We start from the raw sequence: 17,751 nt of genomic DNA on the forward strand, positions 1-17,751 counted from the left end.
TTTTGTCTGTCTTGGAAAGAGAAGGAGGAATATGTAAATATAAGCTGGTCAGCAGCTCTCACACCCTGATGTTAAAAACCTCCTTCTGCCCAGTACAGTGAAATATCTTCTGTGATTGCTAAGGCAAAAAAAAAAAAATATTAGGTAGAGAGGTAAGGTGCCCTTAGTTCAAGCTTCAGAACCATCCACCTCTACAGCAGAGGGAAGGCTGTGGAGAAGGTTTTCTTTTCTTATTGTAGGGATATAGAGGGGACACCTGGTTCACCAGAGTCCTTGGATCTTGAGACTAGGATAACAAGATGAGTTAAAGCAACTAGGCAGGAGAGAGAGCAACTCCTGTGTCCCCAAGGGAGTCAGGTACAGTGGAGTTAAGCCAAATCCTAGAGGCTCTTGCTCTTGGGTCCTGGAGATGGGCATGGCAAGAGGAGGCTTCTCTCAGTCCCCAATCCACTGCTAGGAAAAGTTTGCAGTTCTTCAGCTTTGTTTATTTAAATGGAAACAGAGGGGTGGTGTGAAACAGAGCATGTTTGTTGTGGAAAAAGAGCTTTAGTCTTATAGTTTGGTAAACTGAATTTTTGTAGTTCAGCATCCATAATCTAGTCTAAAAATACGTGCTGGTTCAGTAACACAGAACTCTTTAAATGGAATTTATTTAGCCTTTGTTATACTAATGACAGACGGAATGAGGTGATGAGGTGAAGATTGTTCCTAATCTAAATAAGAAAGCTACTATTAAGGAGATTATTGCCATTATTACTAATTTTTAAGTGATCTCTTGCTACATACCCCAATAATGAACAGGGTTCTGTCAAATTAGATCACATTTAACATAAGGTGATAACTGAGAGGTGTTCCTTTAAATGCCTCTTTTTGCTTGGATTTTCATTTGAGGAGGTAAATTAACAGTTTAAGTGATTTGTGTGCAAGTCTTTCAGGACTGACCCTGCAGCAAGAAAACTGCAGGATGCTGTGGGAGTATGGTGCAGGAACACACCCACACACTGGAATGTTCAAAACTGGCTAAGTCTCATTTTCATGGGTGACTTTGATTATCTTTATCCACTTGTTGAGCTGTCCTCACACTGTGCAGATCCCTGAGGTGCTTCTTCCCCAAAAGGACTGTGCTTGCACCATGAAAATAAAGTGGTTTAACAAGTTACTGCTCAACCAAGATTTGTGCATTTCCACAGCCCATCCCAGAGCAATGCAGAGCACCTTGTGGACTTGTGCAAGTGCTGTGGGCTCTTTTTCTTACTTTCACAGTCCTGATCCATAAAGTGAGATAATATTATGACAGCACTGTCCTACATGGAAGGTATTTATCCAGATCTCCAGAGTTCCATGGTGATTCTACTCTTCCATTAAATTCTTCTCTTCCTTTAGCATCTTGAGGTGACAGACTGAGACTTTCTTCAGGTGCTGCATAATTTTTTTTAAATTACAAATCATTGCTTTGGAGTCTGAGAAATATCTGTAGCTCAATCTGGGTCTGTCAAACAATGCACTATCCTTTTTTTGGTCCTGTACTGTTAGTTTGCTCAGAAACCCACCAACATTTTGGAGATGACTTTTTGTTTTACCTTCCTTGGCAGGAAGAACCTTTAGCTGCCTGTCTGTCTTTCCATATTATGTGGAACAACTACAAGACCAACCCAGCAGAAAACCACTTTTGTTTTTATTATTTCATAATGGCCTCCATGACCTAGCCCCTCTCAAGAGCAGAGTTCCTCAAACAGTTACTTGGAAGTAACTTGAAAGCCCTTTTGAAATTAACCTCTAGAAATAGTTTTCTTGCTGGTTTCTTTATGCGAAATAGAAATTTGGGTAACCATGGCAATATATGCCCAAGAGTCCTGGCAGAGTAAGGGTTTAGGTGGATCTTCTAGTTAAAATCCTGTGAGCAGCCACTCTAAGTGCTGAGTTAAGAGCCTAGGGTGATACATGCTTTAGTGCTGGTGTCACTCAACACATGCCTGTCATTCCAGCCCTCCTCAGGGAAGTCAGGGATGAGAGAAACTGTTGTTTTTGGTGGTGCTTCCAGTGAGAATTGAAAATGCTGAGATTTTTCAGCTGACTCCACTGCCTGCTCTTTGAAATGTAAGCTTGCATGGTGAAGAAATGCCCTGATTCTGGAAAACGAAAAAGTTCTCAGAATTAAGTGTAAAAATTGTCCTTAAGGCTCACTGTGTTAGTTATTTTTGCAAGGCTCAGGAATTGTCATCTTTTATGCTTAGCTTGCCTCAGCCTCATTCTTAGAATTGCAGCATGTCCCACCTTGGTGCTGCTGGGAGATCTGGGTTATTTTTACAGTAATTCCCTTTCAGTCTGAGCTGCAGACTGAAAGGTCAGAGTCAAGCCAGGATGAGGAATAAGTGTGTCTGGTGCCAGTGGTGGAAGGAATCAACTTTTTTATCAAGGAATGATACTTGCTTTTGGATTGCAAGGTCAGGAGACCTGGGCTTGCTGTGAGAGCAGCAGCTCAGCTGCCTGGGAGGGGAGCAGTGCTTCCTTTTCCACCAGCTGGGGAGCCAGGGTTGGATTTATTTCTCTTTCTTATCACTTGGAGGTATTACTCACAACTCATCACTTACTGAGGTTTTGTTCACAGGTTACACCATCATCTCCCTGGGGCTCAGGGTGCCTGGAAGGTCCTGAGCCCTGTGCTGATAAAGCAGAGATGTGGTGGGATGGAATAAAGGCAGCATTGTTTTGTAGGCAGGAAAGTTCTGCCCTGTCAGATGCCTCCTCATTTTTCCATCCATGCTGTCATGCTGGCTTTTGCCCCAGAGCTGCTGGCAGGAGCAGGAGTTCCTCTTGCTGGGTTTTGAACTTTCTGTGCTTCTGTGAAGGGCTTGGAATTTGAGGTTTTAAAATATAGTAATAGGTGTGAGACAAAATGGAGGTTCTTAGGCATTAGCTCTTCTTCTTTCTTGTTCTTTCTTAGTTTTAGGTGGTAGTTTTTAGTTAAATAGAAAGTATCAGAGTATGGGTCACAAGTGTTTAGTTATTGAGTCAAAAGTATAAATTATATAGATGTTGGTTTTTAATTAGATAGTTAGACCTTAAAAGACCTTATAATGAACAAGATATGACTCAATTTTTTCATTTTTAGCTTAACTAAAAGTACTATAGCACTCACTGCACTTTAGATAAGAATTAATAAACAACTAAGTCCAAACACAAAATCCTGTTTCTCATACTTCAGTCCTAACTCTAAGTAAAGGTAAAAAAACCCCTAACTGCTAATACCACCTGTGTCATTTCTGTCCCAGAAGAGTCAGGCTGCCAGATGTGACAAACAGCTGGATGACCAGCTGCCCTGTGGGGATCTCAGATGGGGCTGACAAACTCTAAATTGTGTTCCAGGCATGATGTTGGCTGGAAGGGGAGGGGGAGAATTGTGTAAATGTACATTTCCATACATCCCTCTGGCTCTCAGCCTGGTCAGTGCCCCTGAGGGTGAATCCTCTGTGTCAGCTGTTTCATTTCTGTGAGGCTCAGTGAATTCATTCAGTTCTGAAAGATGCTGAATGAGCCTCTGATGAGCTGCTCATTTTCTGACTGCATTTTCCTTTCCAGAAACGTGAAGGCCTCCTTCAGACCACTCATGTTTCAGAGGAGCTGACCACCACAACAGAGTAAGCACAAAACACCTCAGTGCAGGATGTGAGACCAGTCCTGAGGATGAGAGAGAATTTAACCTCCCCCATCTTTGCTAAATTAATGAAATCCCTTCATGTGCTGCTTTTTTAACTGCATGGCAATGAGTTGGTCTCTGAAAATGTGCTACAAGGGAGAAGTGTCCTCTGGAAGTTCTCGTGTCTTAGAAGCTTTTAACTGAAAGTGACTTTTGTGAGCCCTTTTTTCCCCCTGCCCTCTGGATGTAGCTATATATATCTACTTTCTGCTTTGTACTATTTTATCTACTAAGTGAAGGGCTAATATAGATATTTTGGGAAAGAATTCGTTTGACAAAAGGCAATTTTTCAGCAGAGCACTCTAAACTGAAGTGATACAGTTAAAACTGCAAGGAGAGAAGAGCTCAACAAAAAAAAAAAAAAAAACCTACTCCCTCTCCAGTTTTTGTACCAGCTTACTTTGCTTTATGTTTTTACAGTCTTTTATAAGGAGAAGGCTAGACATGCATTTTGGCTTCAACTGCAAGCTGAGGTTTTCCTTCACATGGCCTGAAGGCAGATTTCTAAGAGGGGCTTTACATGAGCTCTGCCTCAGTTTATCAGTGTGTTGGCTCCCTGCAGAGTTGGCTCAGCTCCCCATGACTTTGAAGATAAATGCAGCACCATGCAGTGCTTAGTGGGGAAGATCTTTCAGATGGAAGCACTCAGAAATGAGATCATAACGTCTCTGTGTAGACATTAAAGGTCTCACAGTGGTTTTTTTTTGTAGGATCAGAGCTCTGGCTCAGGTTTGTGGCCAAAATTCCTCCCCTCTCTCTTGTGCCCTTGAACGATGCAGGGAGCTTGTGCTCTCCTCCAGATGTGGCTTGCCAGATGTGACCTGCAGGCTGGGGTTTGGGCATTTTTTAGCAGGAAAGATGTTTGCAGATTTGCATGTCTGCTTGCACATCTGTTTTATGGAGCTAATTAATATTACACAATATTAAGAGTTTACTGCTTAATGTGTTGCCTAGCCAGATACAAGCACACCAGTGGAAAATGCAATGATCAGCAGAATCCAGCATTCACTGAATGCTTTCAAATTCCTCTGTGCAAATGAGGGCCTGATTCCCAGCTGATAAATATCTGCACATGTCTGGTGATGTCACTGGCTTTGTATGTATTTCATGTGTGGCAGTTTTATTTACATAATATTCACATAGAATGGGTTTTCCTCAGAGAAGACAGGTTTAAGTGAGATAGATGGCTTTGCTTCTTGTAAGGTGTGTGGTTTAGATTATATTTGTGGAAATGCACACACAAGCACATTTAGCATTCACCCTTCATCATAAAAAGTATGGATTAGGAGTCATAATTTTGTGTAAAATGTAATTAAGCATTTCCATGAATTTCAAATGGATTTCTCTGACATCCTGGTGCTCTCTTGGGAACTGTCCTGCAGCAGGCTGGGTCTGGTCTGGGATGTGCTCAGCCCCTGAGTTTGTACAAGTTGTTGGCCCTCTGCATATTGAATAAAAACTCCTTTTAGGGCCATTCTCTTGTTTTTCCAAACTAATTGTTAATTAACTAACTTATTTGAATTCTCTGACTTGCAGGATGATGATGGGAAGATTTGGTAAGTAACGAACTTGACTCTGATTTTTTTTTTTGTTTGTTTGTTTGATTTGTGTCAAGCACAGAAATAAGGTCATTTTTTTCTTGCAAAAGATCAAGACAATGAGTTGAGCAATTCCTTGAGGTTAGAATGTGTTGTGGGGGCAGGTTTTGTTACTCCAGGCAGATGTGGAGTGTAATGGGTAGCACCAGACCTAATTCCTTTGCATGGATAATCTTATCTCCCCTGTATTTGCTAGACTTTGAAATTTAGGCCTTACCAACTACATGTCTGGTCTTCCAAACAAAACCCATTTCTTTTGGTATTGCTGCCAAGAGATTTCCCTTTTTGAATTTATTTTTTTTTTTTTAAATGGCATTAAGTAATTTCTCATTTTAAAGGTAGATACTCCTGTAAAGGATGAAAAAAAGTAATTGACTTTCTTTATTTGCCAATTATAATATGTCAAAACTAAAATTTCTCCTCTTGCAATGTATCTACATTAAATATTTTTAAAACACTGGAAAATAAGTAGTGTCAGGGAGCTATAGAGGCTAAATAATGTATCTTCAGGTACCAAAGGAATTTAGATACAAAATATGTTTATTTGACAGTATAAAACTCTTAAAATGTGTAAACAAAAAGTATTTGATCATGGAAAAGCTCTTACAAGCTATGTTGACAACAGATTGGATTAGGTATTGATAGACAGTGCTTCGAAGGTAGAAATATTTTGATAGAAATAATTTAAATCTTTATACTGTCTGTAAGCTTTGCTCTTCATACACTGCTGAATCAGAATTCACTTGTTTAATTCTAAGCTTCACTGATGTCAGGGGTACTAAGAGTAATTTTAAATTAACCACATTAATGTCTGAATTTGACTATGAATGTGGATGCAACCATAGGATTGGGGTATAATTAGAATTTGTGTTCCATTTTATTTTTTGTTTTGCATACATATTTTGTGTCCCAATTTTGAATGGCAAGAAAGGGAAATCAGTGATTATATTTATTTTTAGTTACCTCTAAAATTCCCAGGGCTGTTTTCTCTGGTGTGTGGCCAGACACCAAAATACGGTGCTGACTTCTACCTTGGGTCTCTTATGTGACTTTCTGAGGAGAAAAACCTTTCAGCTTTGGACAGGACACCTGCTTCCCACACTTGTGCTGTTGGAGGTGTTTGATTTTAATTTTTTCCCCCAAACCAGAGCGCGACGCCTTTGACACGCTTTTCGATCATGCGCCAGACAAGCTCAGCGTGGTCAAAAAGGTAAAAAGTAAAATCCCAGCTTCATTTCTCACATTGCACCAGATTCTGTGCTTTTGGGAAGATAGTCAGAAACACCCAGCAAATAACAGAAGAGGAATGTGAAATAGTGAAAAGGGTGTTTATCCCTAAAGATCACTGTTTTGAAGCCAGTGATTTTTTTTCCACAGTATCTTAAAATGGAGTTTGCTGAATATAAAACTTTTACAAAAGAGCTGCTTTTGTCCAGGTGCTAAACATTTATTCCTGTGGTCCCTTGGCTTGTCCTTTAAGGCTGAGCATCATGGCACAGCACATCCATCCAGACACATTTTTGACATGGCTTTGTGTTAGAGCAGAGGGGTGATGGAGCTGTTTATCTCTCTCTGCCAGCTCTTGCTGCTTTGGGGGAATATATAAGAAATTCCATCAGGTAGTTCCAGCCTCCCTGTTAAGCTGCTTATTAGGAGAGCAGCATGTGAAGATCAGTGTTGTAAATTGTCCCTTCCCCTTGTGTGAAATAAAGGATGTGTGCTTTTAAAATAATGCTTTGAAGTCTTGGGAAGATTTTTATCTTGCCAGCCTGAATGTCTTCTAGGAAAGTGCTTTTAAGAGGAAAAAGAATAGTTTAACTCTTTCCACACAACAGAAGTGGTAGCACTTTGCTCTGTGTCCCTTCTGGAAGTGATGTAAGTGGGCTGACAGATCTCTGTGCTTCAATCCATCTGCACAGATCTGGTTTGTAATGGCAGGATTTGCATCTGGAATAGAAATCCTAGACCTGGACAACATCCTGGCTGTAATCTGTGTGCTGACTGCACACATCCCTCCAGGAACAGAGCTGTGTGCCCAACACTGTGCTGTTGACACCTTCAGGAATTTAGTGGGGACAGTAAATGCACCCACAGCTCACTTCAGGCACCAATGTCATCCCAGGGTTTTCCCAGGACACTGAAGTTTACTTCATGTGCAAGGAAAGCTGCATGTAACAGCACCATCTGCTGAGTTCTGGCAAATGGTGCAAGAATCCCTGCAGTTCTGTGTGCTTATTTGTGCAAAAGCAGGCAGCAAACATGCCTATTGTGTTTTTAAAAATGTCTTTAAAGGTTGTGTTAACCCTTTCATATCAGCACTGAGTGTAGTGTCTGACATGGCTGTTTCTGCTGTTTTTTTAATAGTCCCTGATCACCTTTGTGAACAAACACTTGAATAAACTGAATTTGGAAGTAACAGAGCTGGAAACCCAGGTAGGAGGCTTTGTCTTCTTGGATGTAATCTGTGTAAATTGCAAATTTTCAGACATGGGCTTGGCTAAGCAGAGCCAGGTCTTGTTTCCAGAGTTTAGTGAGCTATGAGAGATGGTTATCTTATTGTGTCAGCAAAATGATAAGCAAAGCACAGCAGTATGAGTAAATCATTTGAGCCTGGCTTAGTAATTCATTCACTCCTGTTTCACAGCTTTGCTGAAATAAATGGGCAACTGGGTCTCATGTGTCACAAGAAATTGTTGCTTTATGCCTTAGAGAATTTATTTTTTTAGAGGATGTCACATGTGCCATATCAGGATCACAAGTAGGACATCTTAGAACTGCATAACATTATCCCCCTTTAGCCAGTCATTTGCCATCTGATCTGGTAGGAATTGAATAGCCTGGCTGAATATATATATATATAATTTTATTTAGTATTTGCTGGAACCATAAACAATCTGTTTTGATTTGGGGGAAAAAATTATTTTGTGCAATTCAACTTCCTACCTGTGACGGGGGTGATTTAATTTTTGATTGAAGTTTTGATTAAAGGCAGAGATTCAAAGGTCTAAAACACAAAACTTCAGAGGTATTGTGGCTGAAATGACAGATACTTTAGCACTGGGACTGGGGGTATATAATGTACAAATTTGTTTCCCAGGAAGTTTGGGGGTTTTTTAATTGGCAGGATTCCTCAAGCAAATTAAATGAACATGAGGAAAGCAGGAACAGACTCCTGAACAATCTCACACTTCTGTGCTAACAAAAAAAAAAATCAAAATACATAATTTGGGCCAAGCATTCTTTGTTCTTGTTTATGAATGCATATTTACAAACAGATGCCTTGTCCTCATATTTCTCTCTAGTTTGCAGATGGTGTTTACTTGGTTTTGCTCATGGGGCTCCTTGAGGACTATTTTGTTCCACTTCACAACTTCTACTTGACACCTGAAAGTTTTGATCAAAAGGTGGGTAGAAACTCCAGGTTATGTTCTTTCTGCATTATTATCACATTTTTTTCCCAGTTGTTTTATAGTTTCTCCTTCTGCCAGGTGAAACAGAACCTGGTGTATTATCTTCTGGAGATCTAGCAAAGAGGCTGTGGCACTTGATGGTTATTAAAACCACTAAAAATTGTGAAATGAACAAGTAAATTCCCCATAATTCAGGAAGAAAGGTGTTCTGTTTGTAAATTGAAGGAGAGGTAGGTTCTGTGTTTGGGGGGAAAAATACCAAGTTGAAAGTGATTGGTTTTGTCACAATGAGTAGGGTGGATGTGCAGCAGGTAAAGGAGATTAATAAAGTTCTGAGTAACAAGTTATGTGTCTCCAGAACTGTCATGTGCAGTAACAAAACTGTACAGAACTCATAATGCTAATTACCTTGCCTAAATTTCAGTGTGGACAAGAAATCTGCTATGCAGATCTTTTTAAATTGCAATTTTTGTTCCTCAAAGGAGAGATTAAATGAATGCACCTACCTTCTTTTGCTTTCTCTTTGTCCATTTTCTTTCCTCTGAATTTATGCTCCTGTGTGATCTGTGGGGCTTGTTCAGAAGCTCTTTATGTCCAGTTGAGCTTAGCTTCTTTTGCAGGTTCTCTGCACAGCCTGCCCAGAAACTGCTGTCATCAAGCACTTCACTCTTCTGCTATGCTTAAACATCTAAATATTTATATTGATTGAAATAGAATTATCTAGTATAGAGAGAATAAAGCATCAAAAAAACAACAAAAAAAAAAGAAGGTTAAAGGTTTTTTGATGCTTGTATAACTCTGAGATTCCCTTTACCTCTTTCAGGTGCACAATGTTTCTTTTGCTTTTGAGCTGATGCAAGATGGGGGCCTGAAGAAGCCAAAAGCTCGCCCTGAAGGTATGGATGGCTTTAAACTGTGTACAAACTCATCAGAGCTGTGTATTCAATGTGCAGTTCAGAGTAGCAACAGAGCCACAAAGTGGAGCTGGGAATGGAGCCCTTGAGAGTTTTCCAAAGGATTCACTGTCTCTGCCTGGGGTATATCCTGCCCATGCTCTTGGCTGGAGCAGATTCACTGAGGTGTCCAAGTGGAGCTGGAGTGAGTTATTCAGGAGCTGTTCAGTGCTGCATTTTAAATTCAGCTGGTGTTTTCAATAGCAGAAAGCTTTTCATGGTCTAATTCTTGTAATTCTTACAGCTGGTGCTAGTCTGGACTCCTGTGATGGGATTTCAGTGACAGATAACTGGAAGGCTTTAGGGTTTTTTAGGACACCCGGTAGCAATCCATCTTCTTGATTTATGTGGATGTGGAAGTCAGAACTAAAAAGTGTAAAACCCAAGTTTTCCTTTAAGTCTCTGAACTTTAATTATGGATGAAGTCAGCGTTGTTCCTTGCACTAGGGATAAAAAGAGGAATTAAAACTTTATGACTGCTAAATGAGCAATCTTTATTCCTAGTGTTACAGGCAAAGTGTGTGTTACAATCTTCTGCAGAACAAAGGAAAATGAGGACCCCCCCCCCCAAGAAACATTTGGTCTGACTTAAAATGTGACAAAGTGGTGATAGTAAATAGATTAACAAACAGTGGAGATGGTTAAGAAGGGAAAAAGGGAAAAGATAATGTTAAATGGCTTTTATATGCTGTCAGTACTGTTGTTGTAAACTGGGGGATGAAAAGTGTTCCTGGAAATGCTGAAGAGAATGCTGAAAACCAGAAGAGGTTACCTTTAAGGCTTTCTTACATCCTTACACTATCATGAATGGTCAAACACTATAGCAGTGCTTGTGTAGATTCAATAAGCAGCAAAGTATGTGTTTTAGTGTTTTACTGACTGAGAAATTTACATATTAATATAAGCTGGAGAGCCAAATTAGCTCGTACAACATTCCTTTTTTGGCTTTTTGCTGCTGCAGGATGTGCCATCTCCTTTTTCTGTGTTTTCTCTCCTCTTCTCTGTGTGTGGCCATTCCTGGCAGAGGTTCCAGTTGGAGTGAGTGTGCTCATGTGGTGCCTGTGTGCCTGAAACTGGCTGTGGCTCTTGAAAAGCTGCTCCCTTGGAGAGGACAGCCACATCTTGGGAATGGCTTGTCACCATGGTGTCATTTGTAAGATCTTGCCAGTCGTGTTTCACAGAGAATTCATTTTGACAGAGAATCTGAAGCTGTGCAAAAACATTCTGTGTAGAGTTATGCTCTGTTCATGCTGTATTCTGATCCATTGTTTGTTCATAAGAGGCTGGGAAACCTGGCAGGTGAATCCACACCCTTTAGCATGAATTGGGTGGTAAATGCCTCTTGGATTAGAATCAGAATTGTTAAAGTTGGAAAAGACCTCTAAGATCATTGAGTTCAACCCTGTGCCACTGTGTTCACCACTAAGCCACATCCCCAAGTGCCACAGCTGCACAGCTTCTAAATTCCTCCAGGGATCAGGACTGCACCACTTTCATGGGCACCCTGTTTTGATGCTTTTTGCTGAAGAAATTTTCCCAATACTCAGTTGAGAGAACTTCCCCTGGCACAGCTTGAGGCTGTTTGCTCCCATCCTGTCCCTGTTCCCTGGGAGCAGAGCCTGACCCCCCAGCTGTCCCCTCCTGTCAGGGAGTTGTGCAGAGCCAGAAGGTTCCCTGAGCCTCCTTTTCTCCAGGCTGAGCCCCTTTCCCAGCTCCCTCAGCCCCTCCTGCTGCTCCAGCCCCTTCCCCAGCTCCGTTCCCTTCCCTGGACATGCTCCAGCCCCTCAGTGTCTTTTCTGACATGAAGTTCCCAGAACTGTCCCAGGATCTGAGGTGCTGGTCCAACCAGTTTAGCTGTAGGATTTAAGGAAAAATGTAGTCTAGACCAAACGATCATTTTTATCCCTATAGCCCATGCTTTCTGCCATGCTTGCAAGAAATAGGTCTTGTTAAATATTGTAGTGTGTCTGTGTAAATAAAAGTAGGATCATACAGGTCATGTCTCTGTTCTTCCAGCCAAATTCAGTGGATTGGGGCAGAAGCAGAGCTTGGTGCTGAGTTATTGCAGCAGAACTACATTGTGGATTAATTTAGTATCCACTAATGAGGTTGTTATGGACTGTGCAAGTTTTAAATGAATGGAATATTTTAAACTACTTTTAGAGTGTATTGCCACCTTCAGTTAAGATTTTATTAGTTGTTGTTGGTAATGTTATGGCTGCACATGTTTTATCTTTATAATAAGAAAGAGGAGGCTGAGAATATGCTTGTTCTTGGAAATACCTGTGACTCATCAGTGAGGAACACTGCAGTTGCCCATATAGGGGGGATGCATTGCACACTCTGTATTCTTTAATGCAGCAGTCAAACACAGAACAAGGTCTGAAAGTTAGGAAAATGGCAGACTGGAATTACAGAATAACTTTTGCAACAGTGGTTATTAACCATTGGTCTGCATTGTCAAGAAATGGAGATGGAATTTCCACCACTGAAAGATGGAAAAAAAGAAAAAAGAAATTAAGGCAACATTCAGTGTTAAGCTTGTGTTTTAATTTGGGTTGGCTTGTTTTAATTTGGGTATCAACTTTCTATGATACCTGGAAAATTAGAAGTTTTGTATTTCAGTTATCCAGGTAGGACATTTCTTTTTGCAGGGTGCATGACTTCACAGCAATCAGGATCCTTCTTTGGGGCAGGAGAAGACTCTTCTGCAAATGTGAACTGAAAAACCATAAATGAAATATGCAAAATAATACAGGAAAAAGGGTAGAAAGAATGTTTGAGAGATTACTGAATGTAATGAAATGGGGGGGTTGAAGTGGTATCTAGTGTGGGGTGGAAGGGAAGGGTGGAGAGGTCCTGGCAATAATTCTTCAAAGTGGACAGTGGGGGTTTCCCTTGGATCTCATGTTAACTGTATTTGGTCTGTTAACAGTTTGCTCTCTTCCTTTTGATGATTTTTCAATTCTGTTCTTCTTAATTTCTGCTTCCATATATTGTTCACTGTTTATTTTTTGCTTCTTCCTACTAATTTCTTACATGTTATATCCAAACTTCCTTTCTGCCTCTTCAGCCTTCTCTGTGCTGTGCCTCCCCCCAGAACCCCTGCATTCTTGTAATTTTATTGTGGTATAGGTGGAGAGGTGCTGACAGGAAAGCCTTTTCTTGAGAGCTGTTCCAGACCTGTTCCCCAGCCTGGCATATAAGAAGGGTTATTAAATAATGAAAAGCTTGGAGTCTGCTAATGCTTCAGCCTTTGTTAATCCATGGACCATATCACTGCAGAGCTGTGGATGTGCTCCAGTACCTCAGGATGTGTGTGACTGCTTGTTCACTGCTCCTGTGGCCAGGGAAGTCATTAGGAATATTTCCCAAAGCCTTGATCCCAGGTCTCTGACAGAAGCAGGCTTTCTCTGTAGCCATTTCTAGCTGAGGGAGGGAATTACCTTCTGTTGCCCAGAGAGAAGTTAGCTGTCACTGTGTGATTGTTTTGAAGCACATCATGCAGGACATTTGAAAGGTTTGGGGAGATCAGAACTCTGGATTTTTTCTTTTATTCACAATTCCAGCAGCTCAGAGATGTGAGAACTTCTGTTCCTATCGGGACAAATGAAGGAAAACAAAATGCAAATTAAGGATTTCTCCTTTTCTTCCACAGATGTTGTCAACTTGGACCTGAAGTCTACTCTCAGGGTTCTGTACAACCTTTTCACAAAGTACAAGAACGTTGAGTGATCCTGGAAGCTGCTGAGGTCTCTTCATCCTCCAACCTCCTCAGGCAGAAGTTACAATAAACACACCCTCTGCATGCCCCCATTGTGCCTTATGCTATGTACTTCCTGCATTCTCCTACAGCTGATGTGTTTGTAAAACAACCCCACTGAAAATGATACATGTGTATTCTCTAGGTCACTTGAAAATGTGTAGCTATTTCACACTTTTGCCAAATGGATCTGCTGTTTGCTATAATCCACAAATGTTCTTTTGAGAAAGGAAATACACCACTATTTTAATAAGCAGGGAAAACATGGGACCTTCCTCATGGCTTAAGATTCTTTGCTTCTACAGAAAGTCTTCTTTTGCATACTCCTTGGTTGCCACTGGCATTTGATGATTTTCCAGGCTTAGAGTGTTAACAACAGAAAATCACCATTGAAATTTGTTTAGAAGCTGAGCCTTTTCTATTAAATAAGGGTCTGTGTGTTCTGTTGGGTGGGTTGGGCTGAGGGGAATTACAGGCACTGTCTGGAGCTAATGGCAAAAGCTTCAGTCCTCCTTCTACTCAGTGTTACTTCCATTCAGTGTTTACACAGAATAAGTCTTGCAATGGGATGACCAGTTCATCTTCTGATGTCTAGTTTTTATTTAATCTATTTTCTGGGAGAAATTTGGTTGCTAGGGCCACTGTCACCTGTTGAGCATTTTCCCCAGTCCTTCCTGAAACTCGTAGAGGGAATGTTCTGGAACAGGAGCCACCTGAGTGGGTTTTTGAGGAGGAAATGGGATTGGCATTTCAATTTCCTTTGAGCACATAGGGGAGAGATTTGATTGCTGCTTTTATGTATCACAGCAGCAATTTTTGTTTTTTGGGCAGCCATTCCTTTGGGTGAAACCCTAGGCAGATTGCCCTGAAGGAGAGCAGGTAGAATTGCTCTGCTCCATGGGCTCACTTGAGTCCTGTTGTAAGTCAGCATCTTTCCCTAAAAATCGATTTTTTTTTTTTTTTTTTTTTTTTTACACCGAACATTTGCTTTTAAGCTCAGGTTCAACAGGAAACATGCCAATTGAATTGTATAATTTTACAATTGGGATTTTCTCCTTCCATTCTCAAACATTTTTTCATCTCAAATGGACAGAAATTAGCTTCTTCTTGTTTGCTTTGTATTTTTGGGTTCTGAGTTCTAGTATTTGGATTAGTTGGATCACCTCCCATCACACCTCTAAAAATAAAAAGATGGTAGGAAGTTGTCGTTTCTTTGCATGAAAAATTCAGATCCCCTCTTGCTCTGCAAGGCTCTCTGGGGAATCTTTTCATGCCTGTACTTCAGGAAGCAGCTGACCTCTTGCTGTTTGTACTGAGCCTGGAACAAGTGGGTGTGCAGTTCAGATGGGGCCACTGAACTCCACCACCCCAGCAGAGGTTGCTGAGTCCTGCTGGGACAGCTCTCCTGGCAGGTGAATGAAATTGGTCTGAGAAATAAAGATATCATGAGGCTGGAAGGTCACTGAACTGAAAGGTCTCTCGAACTTTTAGTTCAGTGAGGGTTATTTGCATGAAGCAAATCTTTAAAAGGAGTTATCATTCCACCCCCTCCACAGGTGATGTGGAGGTGCCAGCTCTGTTTATGTTTTCTGAACTTCTTGGGAAAGACCTCCAGAGAGTGTAGTTTTTGAAACTGCAATCAGTATTAACGTCAAAAGCAGAGAGAAGATGAAAAGAAGAGGTTGGTGAGGGTGATTTGGCTTTGGAGAGGGGAATGGATGTTTCTGAGCTGGGATCATGCAGCTGGCATCTTCAGGGCATGTGAGCAGGTTGTGACAGGTTATAAGTGTCTGTTTTGTTGAATTTTGTGTTTCTGGTCCCCTTGCTACAGCCATGAGTCTCCTTTAGCATTCCTTCCTTCTGTTAATATCCCAGGATTGCTCCCTAGATCAGGTGTCACAGCCCATTCTCTTGTGGTTTTGTTTGTTGGTAGATGTTGCACAGGGAAAATACTTTTTTTCATTCCTTGGCTCCTGGCTGTCTGGCCAGCTCACTGTTCTGTGGACACTGTGTTTATTGTTAACCAGATTTGTGAGCAGGGCAGATTGTGGCTTCCTCCCAGTCAGCCCAGTTTCCAGCAGGTAAAGCTCTGGCAGCCTGCTTTTGTCATACATTTCTGTGACAGATGCACAATAATTCTTTGCCTCTCAGACAGCTGAGTCAGTGTTAAACATGTTATTCATGATATATTTGTGTTACTGGGGTTTTACATATGGGTACCAGTCTGAATGCTGTTGAGGTCATCTGGAATGCTGAATGCTCTGCAGCATTAAAGCTCCCACATTTTTAAATACTTAATGAATTTCTGTCTTTTCTAGTCCATACAACTTGACTTTTAGGTGCCTTTACTTGACATACTTGGTTACAGTGAGCTGTATTACCACAGAGGAAGCTCAGATAGTCCTCAGCTGCATTCTGTTTTTCAAGATGAAAAGCCAACAGTGGCAGATTTTTTAAATCAATTTAAACCTTATAGGATTTCTTATTCATCTTCCCCACACCCCAGTGTTTTCAGTATTAATGTATTTTTTAAGAGTCTTTTCTACTGTTTTTAACAATGTTTACTCTGAATTTCTAACTACTAAAAACAGCCTTGCAGATAAAATTCTGGACTTGTCATATGTTGGAGACATCCTTCTTAGTGATAAGAGTTCTGTACTGTAAGCAAGTTACAATGCAATGCTATGTTTGCTAAAATTCACAGCAGGAGTGTTTATGCATGGTTTTGGACAGTTGTACTATTTATTCAAATAAACAAATAATGATCACTATGTTTTCTACCTTTTTTTTTTTTTTCTCAGTGGAAAAAATGGAAAATGGGGAGGACTTTTGAATGGTGAGCTTCCTTTTGCTCTGGTGTGCAGAGTGTGGAGTGGCTCTCCAATACAGCAGGGCCATGTGGAGAAGCAGGAAAATGCATGATCAGACTTGGTCATTGCTGTTCAATCCTTGAATTCTTCTCCAGTGTCTGTTTTCATGTGGGGCCAGGTGCATGAGCAGTGCTTTGAGAACTTACAGAAACACCCACCCTGGGTCAGCCCCTTGGTCCAGGGGCTTCTTTGCCCTGTTTTCTTATTGTCCTCAGATTCTGGTAGCAAAACAAAATGTCCTTGTTAGAAGCTCTCTTCTTGAGAATAAGACTCAGCAGAATTTCAGGAATGTTAAAAGGGGTTGCTTATTACTCTAAAATTTAAGAGAAACAGTAGGAAAACTTCTAGGGACTGTATAACCATGTATTAACAGTCTGCAAAGCTACAAATGCATGAAAAATATAAAAAAAGCCAAAAATCTTTAGGCATGAAATCAAATGCAACTCATACAGGATTGACTATTGCTGTTCTACAGAAGTGTGGATACTCTGGATACACTACACCAGGTTTTGGAGAAAAACAGGAGTGTTAATAAATACAACTCATACCTGGAGGAAATGTCCTGGGAAAGTGGGTTCTGTAGGAAGTTCTTCCTCTTTAATCAGTGGTGTAAAAGGGGAGGAAGAGCAGCAGCACTGCCTGCTGGAGATAACTTTTGTCTTACCATGAAGGTTTTGGGTCCTGGTGGGGCAAACTTCCTCTCTAAGGACAAATGAATTTATTTTCTAGGTTTCTTAGGTAGAATGGTCCTGATCTGCATTATGAAATACTTGAAGAAGCATGAAGAAAAGGTGTTTTGGGATTTAAAGGTGATATTTGCACCACTTAATTAGCGGCTTGTTTGTAGTTTTTTTTCTGTCTTCACTCAGAATTAAAAACACAAAGGAGACAAATTTTCTTGTGTTTGGGTTTGGTTGTTTATTAAATCTTATCTAAAATACAGAGTTCTTTAGCTATCAGCTAAAAGAGAGCAAAATGGAGATGAACTTAGGTAATTGCAAGGTTTCTTAAAGCTAAACAGTCCACTAGAGAATTAACACTTCTATTATTTATACTTTTGACCTAATAACCAAACTCCTGTGACCCACAGTGCAACACTAACTGTCCAACCAGAAACCACTACCTGAAATCATGAAGGAGGAGGAAGAACACAGAAACAACACCCCAAATCCTCCATCTTGTCCCCTACATATTGCTATATTATAAAAACCTCAAATTTAAAACCCTTTGCCATGTGAAATCACACACTTTTATTTTAACTACACACCTGTGACTCCAACTCCATCACTCGAATTTGGAGGCTTTCTCCAAGGTCTCAGGTCTGAAGCAGTGTTCTCCACGGGGCCAAAAAGCACAGAAAGCTCAAAAATCCTAAGTTTCCGGGCTCCAACATCAGAACATGATCTTGTCTGGTCTGGGCTGTTTTTTTATTATATACAAAGCAGAAGTGCTCTATGAGT

General features: G+C 40.7%; 1 protein-coding gene across 3 annotated transcripts in view; it reads left to right on the plus strand.

The window, feature by feature from the left end:
* Positions 1–16,192, plus strand: part of PARVB (parvin beta) — a 47,313-nt gene extending 31,121 nt beyond the window's left edge. For all 3 annotated transcript variants that reach the window (XM_079303815.1, XM_079303817.1, XM_079303816.1), the window contains exons 7-13: positions 3,580–3,638; positions 5,234–5,253; positions 6,444–6,505; positions 7,660–7,728; positions 8,598–8,699; positions 9,529–9,601; positions 13,317–16,192. In XM_079303815.1, coding sequence (XP_079159941.1) covers positions 3,580–3,638; positions 5,234–5,253; positions 6,444–6,505; positions 7,660–7,728; positions 8,598–8,699; positions 9,529–9,601; positions 13,317–13,393 — 462 coding nt within the window. In that variant the 3' untranslated portion in view covers positions 13,394–16,192. The remainder of the gene's footprint in view (positions 1–3,579; positions 3,639–5,233; positions 5,254–6,443; positions 6,506–7,659; positions 7,729–8,597; positions 8,700–9,528; positions 9,602–13,316) is intronic.
* The last annotated feature ends 1,559 nt before the right edge of the window (positions 16,193–17,751 follow it).

Source organism: Erithacus rubecula (assembly GCF_903797595.1).
Source record: "Erithacus rubecula genome assembly, chromosome: 4".
Classification (NCBI taxonomy): domain Eukaryota; kingdom Metazoa; phylum Chordata; class Aves; order Passeriformes; family Muscicapidae; genus Erithacus; species Erithacus rubecula.